The 16,479-nt window shown below is 45.1% G+C and overlaps 1 protein-coding gene across 1 annotated transcript in view; it reads right to left on the bottom strand.

Moving 5' to 3' along the window:
* The window catches only part of GRAMD2A (GRAM domain containing 2A), a 36,562-nt gene extending 20,204 nt beyond the window's left edge, over window positions 1-16,358 (bottom strand). The window contains exon 1 of the mRNA XM_055536890.1: window positions 15,280-16,358. Within this exon, the coding sequence (XP_055392865.1) occupies window positions 15,280-15,428 (149 nt within the window). The 5' untranslated portion in view covers window positions 15,429-16,358. The remainder of the gene's footprint in view (window positions 1-15,279) is intronic.
* Window positions 16,359-16,479: the final 121 nt, after the last annotated feature.

A 16,479-nucleotide genomic window follows, 5' to 3' on the forward strand; every position in this document is an offset into this window, starting at 1 on the left:
GGTGAGCAGTGACGTAATGAGCAATGGGGCTGGAGAGGTAGGCAGGGTAGATCATGCAGGGCCCAGTGGGCCCCAGTAAGGGTTTTTGTCCTTCTCTTAAAAGCTAGGGGGAACCAATGAAGGGATTTAAAAGGGAAAAGACACTAGTAATTTGGTATGTTAAAAGAGTATGGAGCAGCATCTGTTTGAGCTGGCATATATGGACATGAACACAGATCACCCTAAGACACAGATTTGTTTCAAATACAAAACGGTGTGGGACAGGGGGCGTAGAGGATGAGTATTGATGAAATGGGGACAACCTTATGTTGGTAGTTATTTTAGTTGGTAGTGATGGATACATGGTCACTGACTCTGTGGTCAGAAGAACTCTGATCCCAGGAGAAGTTGCCAGGAGCCTAGGATGGAGGAGGGGGGGCGGTCCATCCTACAACTCTCCTCCTTTTTTTTTTTGATACCCAGAGAGTGGCTGTGATTCTTTTTTTTTTAATTCATTCTTTTTTTTTTATTATTATTATTTGGCTGCACTGGGTCTTTGTTGCTTAGCAAGGGCTTTCTCTAGTTGCAGGGAGCAGGGGCTACTCTTCCTTGCAGTGCACGGACTTCACCTTGTGGCGGCTTCTCCTGTTGCGTGGCATGGGCATTAGGCACGTGGGCTTCAGTAGCTGTAGCTCACAGGCTCCAGAGCATGGGCTCAGTAGTTGTGGTGCAGGAGCTGAGTTGCCCTGCAGCATGTGAGATCTTCCTGGATTGAACCCTGCATTGGCAGGCAGATTCCTATCCACGGCACCACCAGGGAAGTCCCAGTCTCCTCTTTTGTATATGTTTAGAATTTTCCATGGAGACAGACAGTTTAGGAGATTATATTCCAGCAGGGAAACAATGTCTCAGACTTGGTGGCAGTCATGGTGATGGAAGTTGAAGGAGGGATTCATGATACATAGATCTCTCAGTTCAGTCGCTCAGTCGTGTCTGACTCTTTGCGACCCCATGAATTGCAGCACGCCAGGCTTCCCTGTCCATCACCAACTCCCGGAGTTCACTCAGACTCACATCCATCGAGTCAGTGATGCCATCCAGCCATCTCATCCTCTGTCGTCCCCTTCTCCTCCTGCCCCCAATCCCTCCCAGCATCAGAGGCTTTTCCAATGAGTCAACTCTTTGCATGAGGTGGCCAAAGTACTGGAATTTCAGCTTTAGCGTCATTCCTTCCAAAGAAATCCCAGGGCTGATCTCCTTCAGAATGGACTGGTTGGATCTCCTTGCAGTCCAAGGGACTCTCAAGAGTCTTCTCCAACACCACAGTTCAAAAGCATCAATTCTTCAGTGCTCAGCCTTCTTCACAGTCCAACTCTCACATCCATACATGACCACAGGAAAAACCATAGCCTTGACTAGACGGACCTTTGTTGGCAAAGTAATGTCTCTGCTTTTGAATATGCTATCTAGGTTGGTCATAACTTTCCTTCCAAGGAGTAAGAGTCTTTTAATTTCATGGCTGCAGTCACCATCTGCAGTGATTTTGGAGCCCCCAAAAATAAAGTCTGACACTGTTTCCACTGTTTCCCCATCTATTTCCCATGAAGTGATGGGACCAGATGCCATGATCTTCATTTTCTGAATGTTGAGCTTTAAGCCAACTTTTTCACTCTCCACTTTCACTTTCATCAAGAGGCTTTTTAGTTCCTCTTCACTTTCTGCCATAAGGGTGGTGTCATCTGCATATCTGAAGTTATTGATATTTCTCCCGGAAATCTTGATTCCAGCTTGTGTTTCTTCCAGCCCAGCGTTTCTCATGATGTACTCTGCATAGAAGTTAAGTAAGTAGGGTGACAATATACAGCCTTGACATACTCCTTTTCCTATTTGGAACCAGTCTGTTGTTCCACGTCCAGTTCTAACTGTTGCTTCCTGACCTGCATACAAATTTCTCAAGAGGCAGATCAGGTGGTCTGGTATTCCCATCTCTTTCAGAATTTTCCACAGTTTATTGTGATCCACACAAAGGCTTTGGCATAGTCAATAAAGCAGAAATAGATGCTTTTCTGGAACTCTCTTGCTTTTTCCACGATCCAGCGGATGTTGGCAATTTGATCTCTGGTTCCTCTGCCTTTTCTAAAACTAGCTTGAACATCAGGAAGTTCACGGTTCACATATTGCTGAAACCTGGCTTGGAGAATTTTGAGCATTACTTTATTAGCGTGTGAGATGAGTGCAATTGTGAACCAGTCTGGACTTGGTGATCAGTTGGATGTGGGATGTAAGGGAAAATGTATCAAATATGATTTTAGATTTCTGGCTTAAGCGAATAGGTACCGGTCTGTTTTGCTGAGACAAAGCAGGGGAAACAATCATGAGTTCAGTCTTAAAGATATGTGAGAAGCATTTAAGTAGAGATGTCAAGTTATATATGAGTGAGGAGCTCAGAAGAAAACTCCAGGCTGAAGGGAGAAATTCCTGAGTTATTGGCCCATGAATGGGTACAGGAGCTAGGAAGATCCCTCAGGGAATCTTATTCTCCCCTAAAGAAGAGAAGCTATGGATAAGGGTGCCAAGACCAGAACAGTCAGGCAGAGAGCAGACTTTTCAACAGATGGTGCAGGAACAACTGGATATTCACAGGCCAGGAATTAAGTTGGATCCCTATCACACAGCATGTACAAAAACTAACTCAAAAATGTCAGAGCTGGGACTTTCCTAGTGGTCCAGTGGTTGAGAATCCGCCTTGCAGGGCTTCCCTGGTGGCTCGGTGGTAAAGAATCCACATGCCAATGCAGGATCCAGGAAGATCCTACATGCCTTGGAGCAACTAAGCCCGGCCACTCTGCCTCCCTCCTATAAAGTCATTGAGTTTAACTCCTATAAACTATTGAGCAACTAACTCACCTGTTGAGTCTGTGCTGTAGAGCTCGGGAGCCACAAGTATTGAGCCCACGAGTTGCAACTACTGAAGCCCGAGTGCCCTAGAGCCTGTGCTCTGCAACAAGAGAAGCCACCACAATGATAGCCTGCACACTGCAACTGAAGAAAAGCCCATGCAGCAACAAAGACCCAGCGCAGCCAAAACTAAATAAATAAATACAATTATTAAATAAAAAAAAAAAAGATTCTGCCTTGCAATGCAAGAGACACAAATTCAATCCCTGGTCGGGGAATTAAGATTCCACATGCTGTGGAGCAGGTAAGCCAGCACATCCCGACTACTGAACTCTTCTGCTCCAGAGCCCATGTGCCACAAATAGACAGACCGTGCACCACCAAGAAAGGTTTTGCATGCCGCAACCAAGACTCAATGCAGCCAAATAAATAAATACATTTTTTTTAAATGTCAGTGCTAAAACTCTTAGAAGAAATCATGGGTGTAAATCTCTGATTAGGCAACAGTCTTGTAAGATACTTGCCTGCTGTTCAGGAGACACAAGAGACGTGGGTCAGGAAGATCCCCTGGAGTAGGAAATGGCAACCCACTCCAGTATTCTTGCCTGGAAAACCATGGGCAGCAGGTAACCATCCATAACTTCACAAAGAGCTGGAGACAAGTGAGAACACAGATGTTCTCTTTGCTCCTGACTCTCAATCTCTTAAGATGTGACACCCAAACACAAGAAACAGCAGAATAGATACGTTGAACTACATCAAAATTAGAAACTTTTGTACTGCTAATGATATCATTGAAAAAGTGAAAAGGTGACTAACAGAATGAGAGAAAATAGTTGTAAATCAGAGATCTGATGAGGGACTAGTATCTAGAATATATTTAAAAACTCTTACAACCTTGTAGGTATTATACTACGTGAAAAAGAGCCAATTACAAAAATACAAATGCTTTATGACTCTACTTATATGAAGGACCTAGAGTAGTCAGATTCATAAAAACAGCAGAGTGGTGGTTGCCAGAGGCTGGGGGTGAGGTGGGGGTGGGGGTGGGTGGAGAGTTACTTAATGGATGTAGAGTTTCAGTTTTGCAAGGTGAAAAAGTTCTGGAAACTGGTTGTACAACAATATGAATATGTATATTTAACACTATTGAACTGTACAAATGAACTTAGAAATGGTTAAGATGGTAAATTTTATGTTATGTGTTTTTTAATCCAACAATTAAAATTTTAAAAAAGAATTCTTAAAACTGAACAATAAAAAGCAAATAATCCAACTAAAAATGGGCAAATGTTTACATAAACACTTTTCCAAAGAAGATATCAAATGACCAATAAGTACACAAAAAGATGCTTAACATCATTAGTCATCAAGGAAATACAAATCAAAACCACAATGAGATACCACTTTACATCCCCAAGAGGCTGTGATTTATATCAGGTGTTGGTGATGATGAGGAGAAATTGGAACCCTCATACATTGCTTCTGGGATTGTAAAATGGTGCAACTACTTTGGAAAACAGTTTGGTGATTCTTCAAATGGTTAAACATTTACTATACGACCCAGCAATTCTACTTCTAGGTACATACCCCACAAAACTGAAAATACATATGCACACAAAATCTTGTACAAGAATGCTCATAGCAAAGGAAACCTTTCTACTCTGTTGGAAGGAATGTAAATTGGTGCAGCCACTATGGAAAACAGTACAGAGATTCCTCAAAACTAAAAACAGAATTCCCATATAATCCAGCAGTCCCCTCCTGGGCATATATCCAGACAAAACTACAATTCAAAAAGATACACGCAAGCCTATGTTCATAGCAGCACTTGGCTGCTATTTTTAATAGCCACAGCATGAAAACAACCTAAATGTCCATCAACAGGTGCATGAATGAAGAAGATGTGGTATATAGACAATGGAATACTGCTGCTACTGCTGCTGCTAAGTCGCTTCAGTCGTGTCCGACTCTGTGCGACCCCATAGATGGCAGCCCAATAGGCTCCACCGTCCCTGGGATTCTCCAGGCAAGAATACTGGAGTGGGTTGCCATTTCCTTCTCCAATGCCTGAAAGTGAAAAGTGAAAGTGAAGTCACTCAGTCGTGTCCGACACGTAGCGACCCCATGGATTGCAGCCCACCAGGCTCCTCCATCCATGGGATTTTCCAGGCAAGAGTACTGGAGTGGGGTGCCATTGCCTTCTCCGAAGGAATACTACTCAGCCATAAAAAGAATGAAAGAATGCCATTTGCAGCAACATGGATGGACCTAGAGACTATCACACTAAATGAAGTAAGTCAGAAACAGAAAGACAAATACCATATGATATCATTTATATGTGGAATCTCAAGTAAGACACAAATGAACTCATCTACAAAACAGACTCACAGAAAAAAACAGAACTGTGATTGCTAAGAAGGAAGGCAGGTGGGAGAGGGATGGACTGGGAGTTTGGGATTAACAGATGCAAGCTCTTATATATAGGATAAGTAAATTAAAAAGTCCTACTGTATAACACAGGGAACTGTATTCAATATCCTATACTAAGCCATAATGGAAAAGAGTATTAAAAGAATGTATATATGTATATAACTGAATCACTTTGCTGTACAGCAGAAATTAACATCATAAATCAACTGTACTACAATTTTAAAGTTTTCAAAAAAGGAATGCTCATAGCATTATGATAATTATTACCATTACTATTATTATTACTATTACCATTACTATTATAGCCAAAAAATGGAAACCCAAACACCCAGCTAATGAATAGATAAGCAAAATGTGGTATATCCATACAGTGGAACATAATTCAGTCATACAAAGGAATGAAGTACTGATATATATTGCAACATGACGGACCTTAAAACTTTATGCTAAGTGAAAGGCCAGTTGCAAAAGACCACATATTGTATGACTATATGTACAGGGAATGTCCACAACTGGCAGATCCACAGAGACAGAAAGTAAATCAGTAGTTGCCAGGGGTTGGAGGGAAGGGGAAATGGAAGTGACTAAGGTACACAGGGCTTATTTGGGGGGATGATTAAACTGTTCTGGAATTAGACAATGATCATGGTTACACAGCTCTGTGGATACAGTGAAAGTCACTGAATGGCACATTTTGAAAGGATGAATTTTATGGTGTGTGAGTTATTTCTCCATGAGAAGGATGGGGGTTGGAGAGGAGAGTAGGGGACCTCAAGAACTACAACACTTAAAGACTGGGTTGGAAGGGGTTTCCCTGGTGGTCCAGTGGCTGACTGCACATTCCCAGGGCACAGGACCTAGGTTTCATCCCTGGATGGGGAACTCTATCCCACGTGCCACTACTCAGAGTTCCCAAGCTGCAATTAAACATCCTGCATGTTGAATGAATATCAAGATCCCAAGTGTGGCAACTAAGACCTAGCACAGCCAAATAAATAAAACTAAGTATTTTTTAAAAAGAAAAAGTCTGTGTGGAGGAGGAAGAGGAATGCCCCAAGGAGACAAAGAGAAGGTGGCCCAAGAGGCAGAAAGAAAACCAGGTGTATAGGTTGTCGTGGAAGCCAAAGGAGTGCTTCAAAAAGGAGGAATGGGAAAGCAGGAAGTTTGCTGGGAGGCCAAACTGCAGGAAGGCTGAAAGGCAGTCCACGACCAGGAGAGGATCCACGCGGCAGTGGGGAGTCTGAATCCACACCCGAAGCTCTGCTCCTCCCTGCTCCCTCCCACGTTGGTGACTGCATCCCAGGGACTGACAGTGAGCACAGGCCTCTGAACACAAGTGAGGATGCTGCCGAACACAGCTGGAAGCCTAGGTCACCGGCCAGCTCAGCGCCACACCGACCTCGGATCCTGCGAAAGGCCACAGAGATTCTGGGGGATGGGAAGGAGAAGGGACTGTACCTCTCTCACCCCGACTGAGCGGGGGTGGAGGAAGCAGACGCTGCCGTTGCCCGAATCCTCCCTGCCTGGTTCAGCCTTCCCCAGCCACCCTCACCTGACGCTCCTCTGCCCCTGGCGTGTCTCTGCCGCAGCCCGCGAACCACAAGTCCATTTTCTGCTTCTGCCCTGGGAAGGGCTGAAGAGCCCGCAGGCACCCGGCGCCAAGAGCGCAGCCACACCCAGAATTCCAGCAACGCAGGGCTCCGCGCCAGAGAGCCCGCCCTGCCTGCCCTGCGCACCCCTTGATGCGGCCGGTGGGTCCCTAGGCGGAAGAGCAAAAGCCTGCGTAGACCAGAGGCTGGTGGAGTAGAGCACCTCCTGCACCCTGGAAACGGAGCCCGCGCCCCCTCCAGCACCCAAACCCGGTAGTTGGTCCGGATTTGGAGTGTCCCAGGCAGGATCCAGCTCCTTGCCCTGCCCAGGCTTCTGCTAACTAGGCTCCCCAAGCCGTACCCGTGCTTGTGTAAGGGTTCCGATTCCTGGGCGATAACCTACTCTTAAAGGAAAGTTATATATATATATATATATATATATATATATATATATATATACATATATATATATACATAAAAAGGAAAGTTATGACCAACCTAGATAGCATATTCAAAAGCAGAGACATTACTTTGTCAACAAAGGTCCGTCTAGTCAAGGCTATGGTTTTTCCTGTGGTCATGTATGGATGTGAGAGTTGGACTGTGAAGAAAGCTGAGCGCCGAAGAATTGATGCTTTTGAACTGTGGTGTTGGAGAAGACTCTTGAGAGTCCCTTGGACTGCAAGGAGATCCAACCAGTCCATTCTGAAGGAGATCAGCCCTGGGATTTCTTTGGAAGGAATGACGCTAAAGCTGAAACTCCAGTACTTTGGCCACCTCATGCGAAGAGTTGACTCATTGGAAAAGCCTCTGATGCTGGGAGGGATTGGGGGCAGGAGGAGAAGGGGACGACAGAGGATGAGATGGCTGGATGGCATCACTGACTCGATGGATGTGAGTCTGAGTGAACTCCGGGAGTTGGTGATGGACAGGGAAGCCTGGCGTGCTGCAATTCATGGGGTCGCAAAGAGTCGGACACAACTGAGCAACTGAACTGACTGAACTGAACTGAAAGAGCTTACTGGATCCTGGGACCTTCTTTTCCCGGGAGAGCCCCAGATTGTTCAGCTAGTGGAAAACCCCTAAGAAGGCTTGCTCTCGCCACTGTTATTCAGCATTGTTCTGGAACTCTAGTCATTGCACAAAGGCATGAAAAAGAAACAAAAGGTTCATATATTAAAAAGAGATGATTATTCTTTGTAAGATGGTAACATGAACTACCTAGAGAATATATATTCAACTGGAAAAATCATAAGAAAGTGGCCCAGATATTCTCATATTTGGACACTGGGCCAGCCAGAGCTGTGATGAAGATAGGCACATAATAATACACTCTCACAGACTTAATTGTTATTCTAGTGGTTACAAGATCAACATAAAAATCAATAGTTTCTCATGCAATAAACAGTTATAAAATATATTTGGGGAAATGATTCTATTCATGTGGCAACAACATGTATAAGTTACCCAAGAATAAACTTTTAAAATGTAGAAAAATCTAGAAGAAAACCACAGGCATTTTAAAAATAACATGGAAGAAGACTTGAATACGTGGAAAGATAAACTGTTCCTGAGTGGGAAGATTGAAAGTTTTAAAGAAGCGAATTTATCCCAACTGTCATGCAAGGGTTTTGCCCTACCAGATGTCAGAACAAACTACAAAGCTGGAACAATTAAAATATTTACTAGTTTAGGAAAAATTAATAGATCAATAGACTGTAAGAAGGAGGCCAGAGCATGGTCTATGGGTATCTGAGAATTTAGCATATAAGAAGGAATCACGGGACTTCCCTGGCTGTCCAGCGGTTGAGACTTTGACTTCCAGTCCAGAGGGTGTGGGTTCATCCCTGATGCGAGAGCTAGGATCTCAGGGCCAAAAATCAAAACATAAAACAGAAGCAATATTGTAACACATTCAATAAAGACTTTAAAATGGCCCACATCAAAAGTAAAATCTTTTTTAAAAAGAAACTGTTTCACATAAGTAAGGGAAAAAGAGATTGTCCAAAAAATGATATTGGAACAACTGGGTACCTCATACCATTCATAAAAATACACTAAATAAATTCCAGGTAGATTAAACGTCCAAATATTTTCTAAATCCATAAAATAGAATAGAATATTACTATATAAGGAAACATCTTCCTAAGCAAGATAGAAAACCCAGAACACATAAAAGAAAATACTTAATTGCATAAAAATTAAAAACCTCTCTACATTAAAAATTTAAACTGACAAAGGACTTCCCTGGTGGTGAGTGGTTAAGACTTTGCTCTTCCACTGAAGGGGACACAGGTTCCATCCCTGGTCGGGGAACTAAGATCCCACCTACTGCGCAGTGCACCCAAAACGAATAAATAAAAATTTTAAAGGTGAAGTAAACAAATGCAAAGAGTCGGACATGACTGAGTGACTGAACTGAACTGACTGAAACAATATTAAAAAATTAAACTGAAACAGGACTGCTGCTACTGCTGCTAAATCACTTCAGTCGTGTCTGACTCTGTGCGACCCCATAGACGGCAGCCCACCAGGCTCCCCCGTCCCTGGGATTCTCCAGGCAAGAACACTGGAGTGGGTTGCCATTTCCTTCTCCAATGCATGAAAGTGAAAAGTGAAAGTGAAGTCGCTCAGTCGTGTCCGACTCTTCTCGACCCCATGGACTACAGCCCACCAGGCTCCTCCGTCCATGGGATTTTCCAGGCAAAAGTACTGGAGTGGGGTGCCATTGCCTTCTCTGAAAAAGGACTGGCATTTTTAAATGATAACTCATCTACATCAGTAAGAAAAAGGCAGACAATCTAATAGAAAAGTGCACAAAGAATATGAATGGGCAAGTCACAAAAGAAGAGAGCTCTCTCTTACCTACTTTACTGATAAACATTAAAAAAAAAAAACCAGAGTGCTCAATATTTCCAAGGATATATGTGGAAAAATAAGCATTCTTATTTTCCATGAGACTTAAAACTAAGTTAACCTTTCTGACATATATCAGATGCTTTAAGAAATGTAAATCCTTTGACCCTAAAACTCCATTTCATGCAACTTGTTATAAGGAAATAAGTGGATAAGTAGGCAAAAATTTATATTCCTATAAATTAAGAGGAAATTAAATAATTATGAGGAAAAACGTAGAAATACCAAAATAGTATTTTACCAATATAATCGATTCCTATGCAATTGACTAAAAAAATAGAGTATAGCTAGCTGCATGTGCTAATATGGAAAAAAAGTAAAAAATGTGTTGTTTAGCAAAAAGTATATTAAGTTAGTAACCCAGATATAACCCATTTATGTGGAAAGCAGGGAACTCTTCTACACTGCTGAAGGAAATGTAAATTGGTACAGTGACTAGGGAGAACTGTATGGAGGTTCCTTAAAAAACTAAAAATATAGCTACCCTGCAATCCTACTCCTGGGCCTATATCTGGAGAAAAATGTCATCTGAAAGGATGTACGCACCCCAGTGTTCATTGCAGCACTGTTTACAATAGCCAAAGACATGGAAGAAACCTAAATTTCCATTGCCAGAGGAATGGATAAAGAAGATGTGTTCATATATGCAATGGAACATTACTTAGTCATTAAAAAGAATTAAATAATGCCATTTGTAGCAACATGGATGGACCTAGAGATAGTCATATTCAGTGAAGTAAGTCAGAGAAGGAGAAATATCATATGGCATCCCTTATATGCAGAATCTAATAAGAAATGATATAGATGAACTTATTTACAAAACAGACTCACAGACTTAGAGAATGAATTTATGGTTGCCAGAGGGGAGGAACAGGGGGAAAGGAAAGTTAGGGAGTTTGGGATTAACATGTACACACTGCTATATTTAAGATGGATAACCAGGACCTCCCTGGTGGTCCAGTGGTAAAGAATCTGCCTGCCAATGCAGGGTACACGAGTTCAATCCCCGGTCCAGGAAGATTCCATGTGTCACAGGGCAATTAAGCTCATGTACCACAACTACTACGCCTGCGCTTTGGAGCCCACGAGCTACAACTACTGAATCCACATTCTCTAGCCCTAGAGGCCAAGAAAAACCACCACAGTGAGAAGCCCGTACACTGCAATGAAGAGTGGCTCCCGCTCGCTGCACCTAGAGAAAGCCTGGGAGCAGCAATGAAGACCTAGAGCAGCCATAAATGAATAAATAGAATTTGTAAAGACACTTAAAATGAATAACCAACAGGGACCTACTGTATAGCATAGGGAACTCTGCTCAATGTTATGGCAGCCTGGATGGGAGGGGAGTTTGGGGGAGAATGAATACATGTATATGTATGGCTGAGTCCCTTTGCTGCTCACCTGAAAACTATCACAACATTTTTAATCAACATTTTTAACCCAACATAAAAGTTAAAAAAATATAACCCATTTATAAAATTAAAAATTCTGTATAAAAAAGTAAAACAAAGAAAAGAAACAATAAAAAAAATTCTGTATCAAACAACAGTGATGATATCTCAGGGAAGAATTCACTCTCAATAGTTTCTGTTTTGTCTGAAATTACTATAACAGGCGTGTAATATCTTTAAAATCAACAAAAATAATAAAGATATTTAAAAATAAAAAAGTAGAAGTGATATCTTTTTTTACTTATTAAATTTCAAAGGCTTAAAAGTGTAATAACATCTATGGTTGATCAACATTTTGGTGAATGGACAGTCTCACACTCCTGTGTAGGAGAGCAGTATGTGAATAGATACATACGTTTACCTGTAGATACCCGACAGACCCATAAATTCCACTTCAAACAATTTACTCTCAGGAAATAATTGGACACAAATTTAAATGTATACAAATATTCACTGAAGTGTAGTTAAAAAAGGAAAAAAATAGAACACGAACAAAGTATGGTTTATTCATACAATAAAAGGCTATGTAATGATTAAAATATTTCACTATTAAAACATTAAAAATAAGTTTAACACAAAGGATAGCATTATATAACATTGAAAAAAATTACATGTATCTAGAACAGTGTGCATACTAAAATATATTGGGGGACGTCCCTGGCAGTCCAGTAGTTAAGACTCCACACTTCCAATGCAGGTGGCCCAGGATTCCTGGTCAGGGAACTAGATCCCACACGCCATCACAAAGAGTTCGCATGCCACATCCAAAGATCCTGCATGCCACAACTAAGACCTGACACAGCCAGATAAATAAATCAATATTTAAAAATAAATAAACAAAATAAAAATTAACAATGTGCTTTCCCAGTAGATTTTAAACATTACTTGAGGGAAACACTAATTTAGGACAAAGACTTAGAGACTGGCTCAACCTCCATAGATTATTAAACACCCCAGTCCTAAATTCCTGACCAAGCATTTGTAAACTAATGAAAATGTGTGGTTGTGGTGGGGAGAAGGGAGGCACCAGCCTGCCCTGTCGTGGCTTATCTTCTTGGGAATAGCACCTTCTTTCTGTGCTTTGGCCACCAGGGACTCCATGGAGAAGCAGGTACTTTTTTTTTTTTTTTAATTTTCTTTTTAAATTAGTTTGTTTCTTGTTTTTGGCTGAGCCAGGTCTTCATTGCTGTGTGCAGACTTTCTCTAGTTGTGGCAAGCAGGGACTACTCTCTAGCTGTGGTACAGAGGCTTTGCATTGTGGTGGCTTCTGCTATTGCGGAGCATGGGCTCTAGGGCATTTGGGCTTCAGTAGTAGTGGCCCATGGGCTCAGTTGCTCCATGGCATATGGAATCTTCCTGGACTAGGGATCAAACCTGTGTTTCCTGCCTTGGCAGGTGAATTCTTAACCACTGGACCACCAGGGAAGCCCAGGTACTTCTTGATTACAGAGGAAGCTCCATCCCCTTCCTTGATGTCCCCATCCTCCTTCCTTTCCTACATTAGTAAACAGCTGGGGAATTAATCAAAGCTTCAAAGGTTGGTGATAACAGGTGGTGACAGACTCGTGCCCTGCAGCCCAGGTGAATAGCAGCACAGCGGCCAAGGCTGACTTCATGCCAAACTTACCCTTGCTTAAAAGAGGGCTGCTGAATTGGGTGGAATTATTTTCACTTCTCAGGAAAGAAAAAAGGAAATTATTTTCTGGTGTCTGGACTCAGACCCTGGTTACCAAAGTGGAATGCTTCATGGGTCTCAACACTGTAGGTAGTCATGGCAACGAAGTAATTATGTTAAAGAGATAAAATACCTTCAAAAATCAAGGGGGAAACAGGCTAGTTAGCAGAATCACTGAATGGCTGCACAGAAAAGCCGTTTAAGGAGCCTACAATCCATTCTCCTTACCTTACAATGGCAAAGCAGGCCCAGAAAGGAGACCTGACTTGTCCCAGGTCATTGCAAAATAGGAAATTCTGACAAGAAAGGCTCTTCATGCTGGTCCGATAAGTATGGTATGTGGCATTCAAGGGCCAAAGCCGCAACTTAACCAGGTTAAGGACTAGGAGGGGCCACCCAAACAGGCATGTGGAAGAACTTCAGGAAGTCTGGCTGGCAGAGCCCATCTTGAGTACTGGTGACCTCAACCTCAGGGATCTTAGGTGGATGGATTGGCACACAGACCCTCCTGGTCTACACTAAAGCTCCAAGGACCCAGCTAAGCTCAGAAACATCAAAGCAATCAGTAACATCAAGGCCTGGATAGGACCTAGATTGACCCCACTATGCTATTCAGAAAATTCTCCCAAAGGCAAGTCAAGAATGAGAACTTTGGTTTGGCCCCTGCAGAAATGCTCCTGGAAGCTCAGTAGCAGCTTCTGTCAGCTTTGTGCTCTATATCTGCCCATTTGTCCCAGAGATATTCACTGCTTAACTGGGCCTTCTGCTGCTGCTAAGTCACTTCAGTCGTGTCTGACTCTGTGCGACCCCATAGACGGCAGCCCACAGGCTCCCCCGTCCCTGGGATTCTCCAGGCAAGAACACTGGAGTGGGTTGCCATTTCCTTCTCCAATGCATGAAAGTGAAAAGTGAAAGTGAAGTTGCTCAGTCGTGTCTGACTCCTAGCGACCCCATGGGCTGCCGCCCACCAGGCCCCTCCGTTCATGGGATTTTCCAGGCAAGAGTACTGGAGTGGGGTGCCATCGCCTTCTCCGTAACTGGGCCTATAGAACCACAACCTCAGACCCGAGTGTCTGTCTGTGCGATCCGAAGACTACAGAAGGAGCAAACCCTCCTTCTCACTGCAGAATGGGGGTGGCGATGGGAGATATACACCCTCTACTCCTCTCTCCCGGAAGCCCCATAAGTCTTTGCTGTGAAAGGAAATGGACTTCAGAGCCAGCTAGAGATGTACATTGGAGCAAAGGCATCGTGGATTGTTAGGACATTCTTTCCCTAGGAGTCTGATTCCTGCAAGGGTGGGTGGGGCAAGCAAAGCCAACAAGGGCAAATGCCAGCTGTGTAGGGCTTCGCCAGCTTCTCTGAGGACAGGACAGAGGGAGCCCTTAAGCCTTCTGCCAGCTCCACGTACTTGTCCGGCTTGGGCACTGGGTCACACTGCATCCACACTATCTGCCCCAGGGCTGGATGGCCAGGGGTGCTAGGCTGCCCTTCAGAGCTCTGGCTGTAGGGTTTGGGACCTGGACAAGGGCAGCAATTGAGGGCTTCAACCACTGACTCCTCCTTCTTCCCCAAATAATCCTACCCGCAGGGGCCCAAGACATCAGGGGGCAGAGGCCACAATTCTTGATCCTACCTGGAACGCCACCTCTCACTTGCGCTGCCTCCCTACCGCTTGACCAGCTGCAAGAACTTTCCTTCTTCCAAGAGTGACTGTGGAACAGATCTCGAGGCTGAGAGACTGGCCCCAGCCCGCCCGACGTGGACAGGCACGACGCAGGGGTGTGGCCGAGTCGTGCTGGGACAGCTCCAAGCTGCCTCCTAGGCAGCAGAGCTCCGCTACAATTGCAGACCCGGTTAGAAGAGAGAGGCTGAACCTTCCGGGGGCCAGAAGGGAAAGACTAGCCCTTGGGGTTGAGGGTAGTTGGGACAGGAGGTCCATATGGCTAGGGAATTAATGAATGAGGAAATGAATGAATGAGCGAATGAATGAATGACCAGCGACGGTGGCAGAGGAGGATGGTGGTGAACCACGGGAGGTATCCCGAGGAGGGTGCCCTCCACCTCCCTGGTGCCTCCCGGACGTCCATCATCCCCGATGTTCGAACCCCTAGCAGGAAGCGCCGGCAGCCTGACATCCCGCCCCTGCGCAGCCCGGGAGGCGCCGGGGCCCGCACGGCGCAGCTCTGGAGCGGAGCCGCATTCCGGCAGGGTGGAAAGTGCCTGCCCCACGGGCAGAATCCTCCGAGGCGCGGCGTGCGCTGGGTCTCGCCGGGTAGCGTCCCTTCTAGGCGGACTTCGGGCTCCAGCGCCCGGTCCGCGGGTTGCACCCCCTTACCTGCTCGCCCCGGCGGCCGCGCCCGGACTCAAAGCTGTCATCGCGGAACCTCCAGACAGCGCGGGGGACCAAGTGCCCACTCCTGACTGCCTCGGAAGATACGCCCTCGACCGTTCATTGGCTGCTCCCGCGGGACAGGCCCAGCCCATTGGTTGTTCCTCCCTCTCTCCAGATCCAGGTGGGGCCCCACGCTCTGCCTAGATCCTACCGCTCAGTCCTCGGGACTGGAAAGTCCCGGAGTCCTGGGCCTGGGTCTGCATCCTTTGCCCTTCCCAGCGAGGGCGTTGGGTACTTGTTTCAAATTCTTCCTCTTTAGCCATTTGTCTCGGAGCCTTTAGCCCTCTGCAGCAGGCCATTCCCGCCCTCCTCCAACACCTCTCAACCCCAAGCTCCAGGGCAGTTTCAGTTTCTCTCCACACCAGAGAAGTGAGTAGGGAGTTTCTCTCCACACCTCCACACCAGAGGAGTGAGTAGGGAACACCAGAGGGGATTTTGAACAAGGGTCTGCAATGATTTCATCTGTTTTCCCCAGAGCTGGGGATTTCACAGTGTCTCCCAAAGCAGAAAGCTTCTGGAGGTGTTTGGAAAGGGACTGCAGATGGCCAGACTTTGAGAGGGAAAGCACAAGCATTAGAGCTCACACTGGGGGGTGTGACAATCAACCTGGTATGTGGGCCCCTCCCCTCTTATCCCCACCAGGAAAGACTTGGTCCTTGGGAGTGGTCAGGAGACAAGGTGTAAACGCTCCATTCCCAACCCTCTCCTTGCTTTCTGAGCCTGTTTTTCAAGGAGGGAGGGCATGGGGAAACAGAAGGGGGCACAAATATTCTGGAAACAGAACCTAGCCTCAACCTGGACCTCTACTGCAGGATGACCTAGGGGGAAGGAGCAGGACAAGGGTCACTTCACTCCTGGTTTACCCAGAGCAGGAGAGAGGGGCCCTTGTGGCTGCCTTCTCCAATCTTTGGTCTAAATAAGCTGTTAAAATTTCCCCAGCTGCAGGATATTTTAGACCCCAGGGCACTGAGGAGGGTAGTCTATATTCAAGGTAGTCAGCGACTGCTCTCCTAGCACCCCTGCACCGTGGGGGACAGGATGGCAGGTGGCCTGAGTCAGGAGCCATGGGGCTTTTGCCATTTCACCCCACTCAGAGGGCAGAGTTCAATCACCCCCCATCCCCAACAGAAAAGAGAGGAAACA

Source organism: Bubalus kerabau, chromosome 10 (assembly GCF_029407905.1).
Source record: "Bubalus kerabau isolate K-KA32 ecotype Philippines breed swamp buffalo chromosome 10, PCC_UOA_SB_1v2, whole genome shotgun sequence".
Lineage (NCBI taxonomy): Eukaryota > Metazoa > Chordata > Mammalia > Artiodactyla > Bovidae > Bubalus > Bubalus kerabau.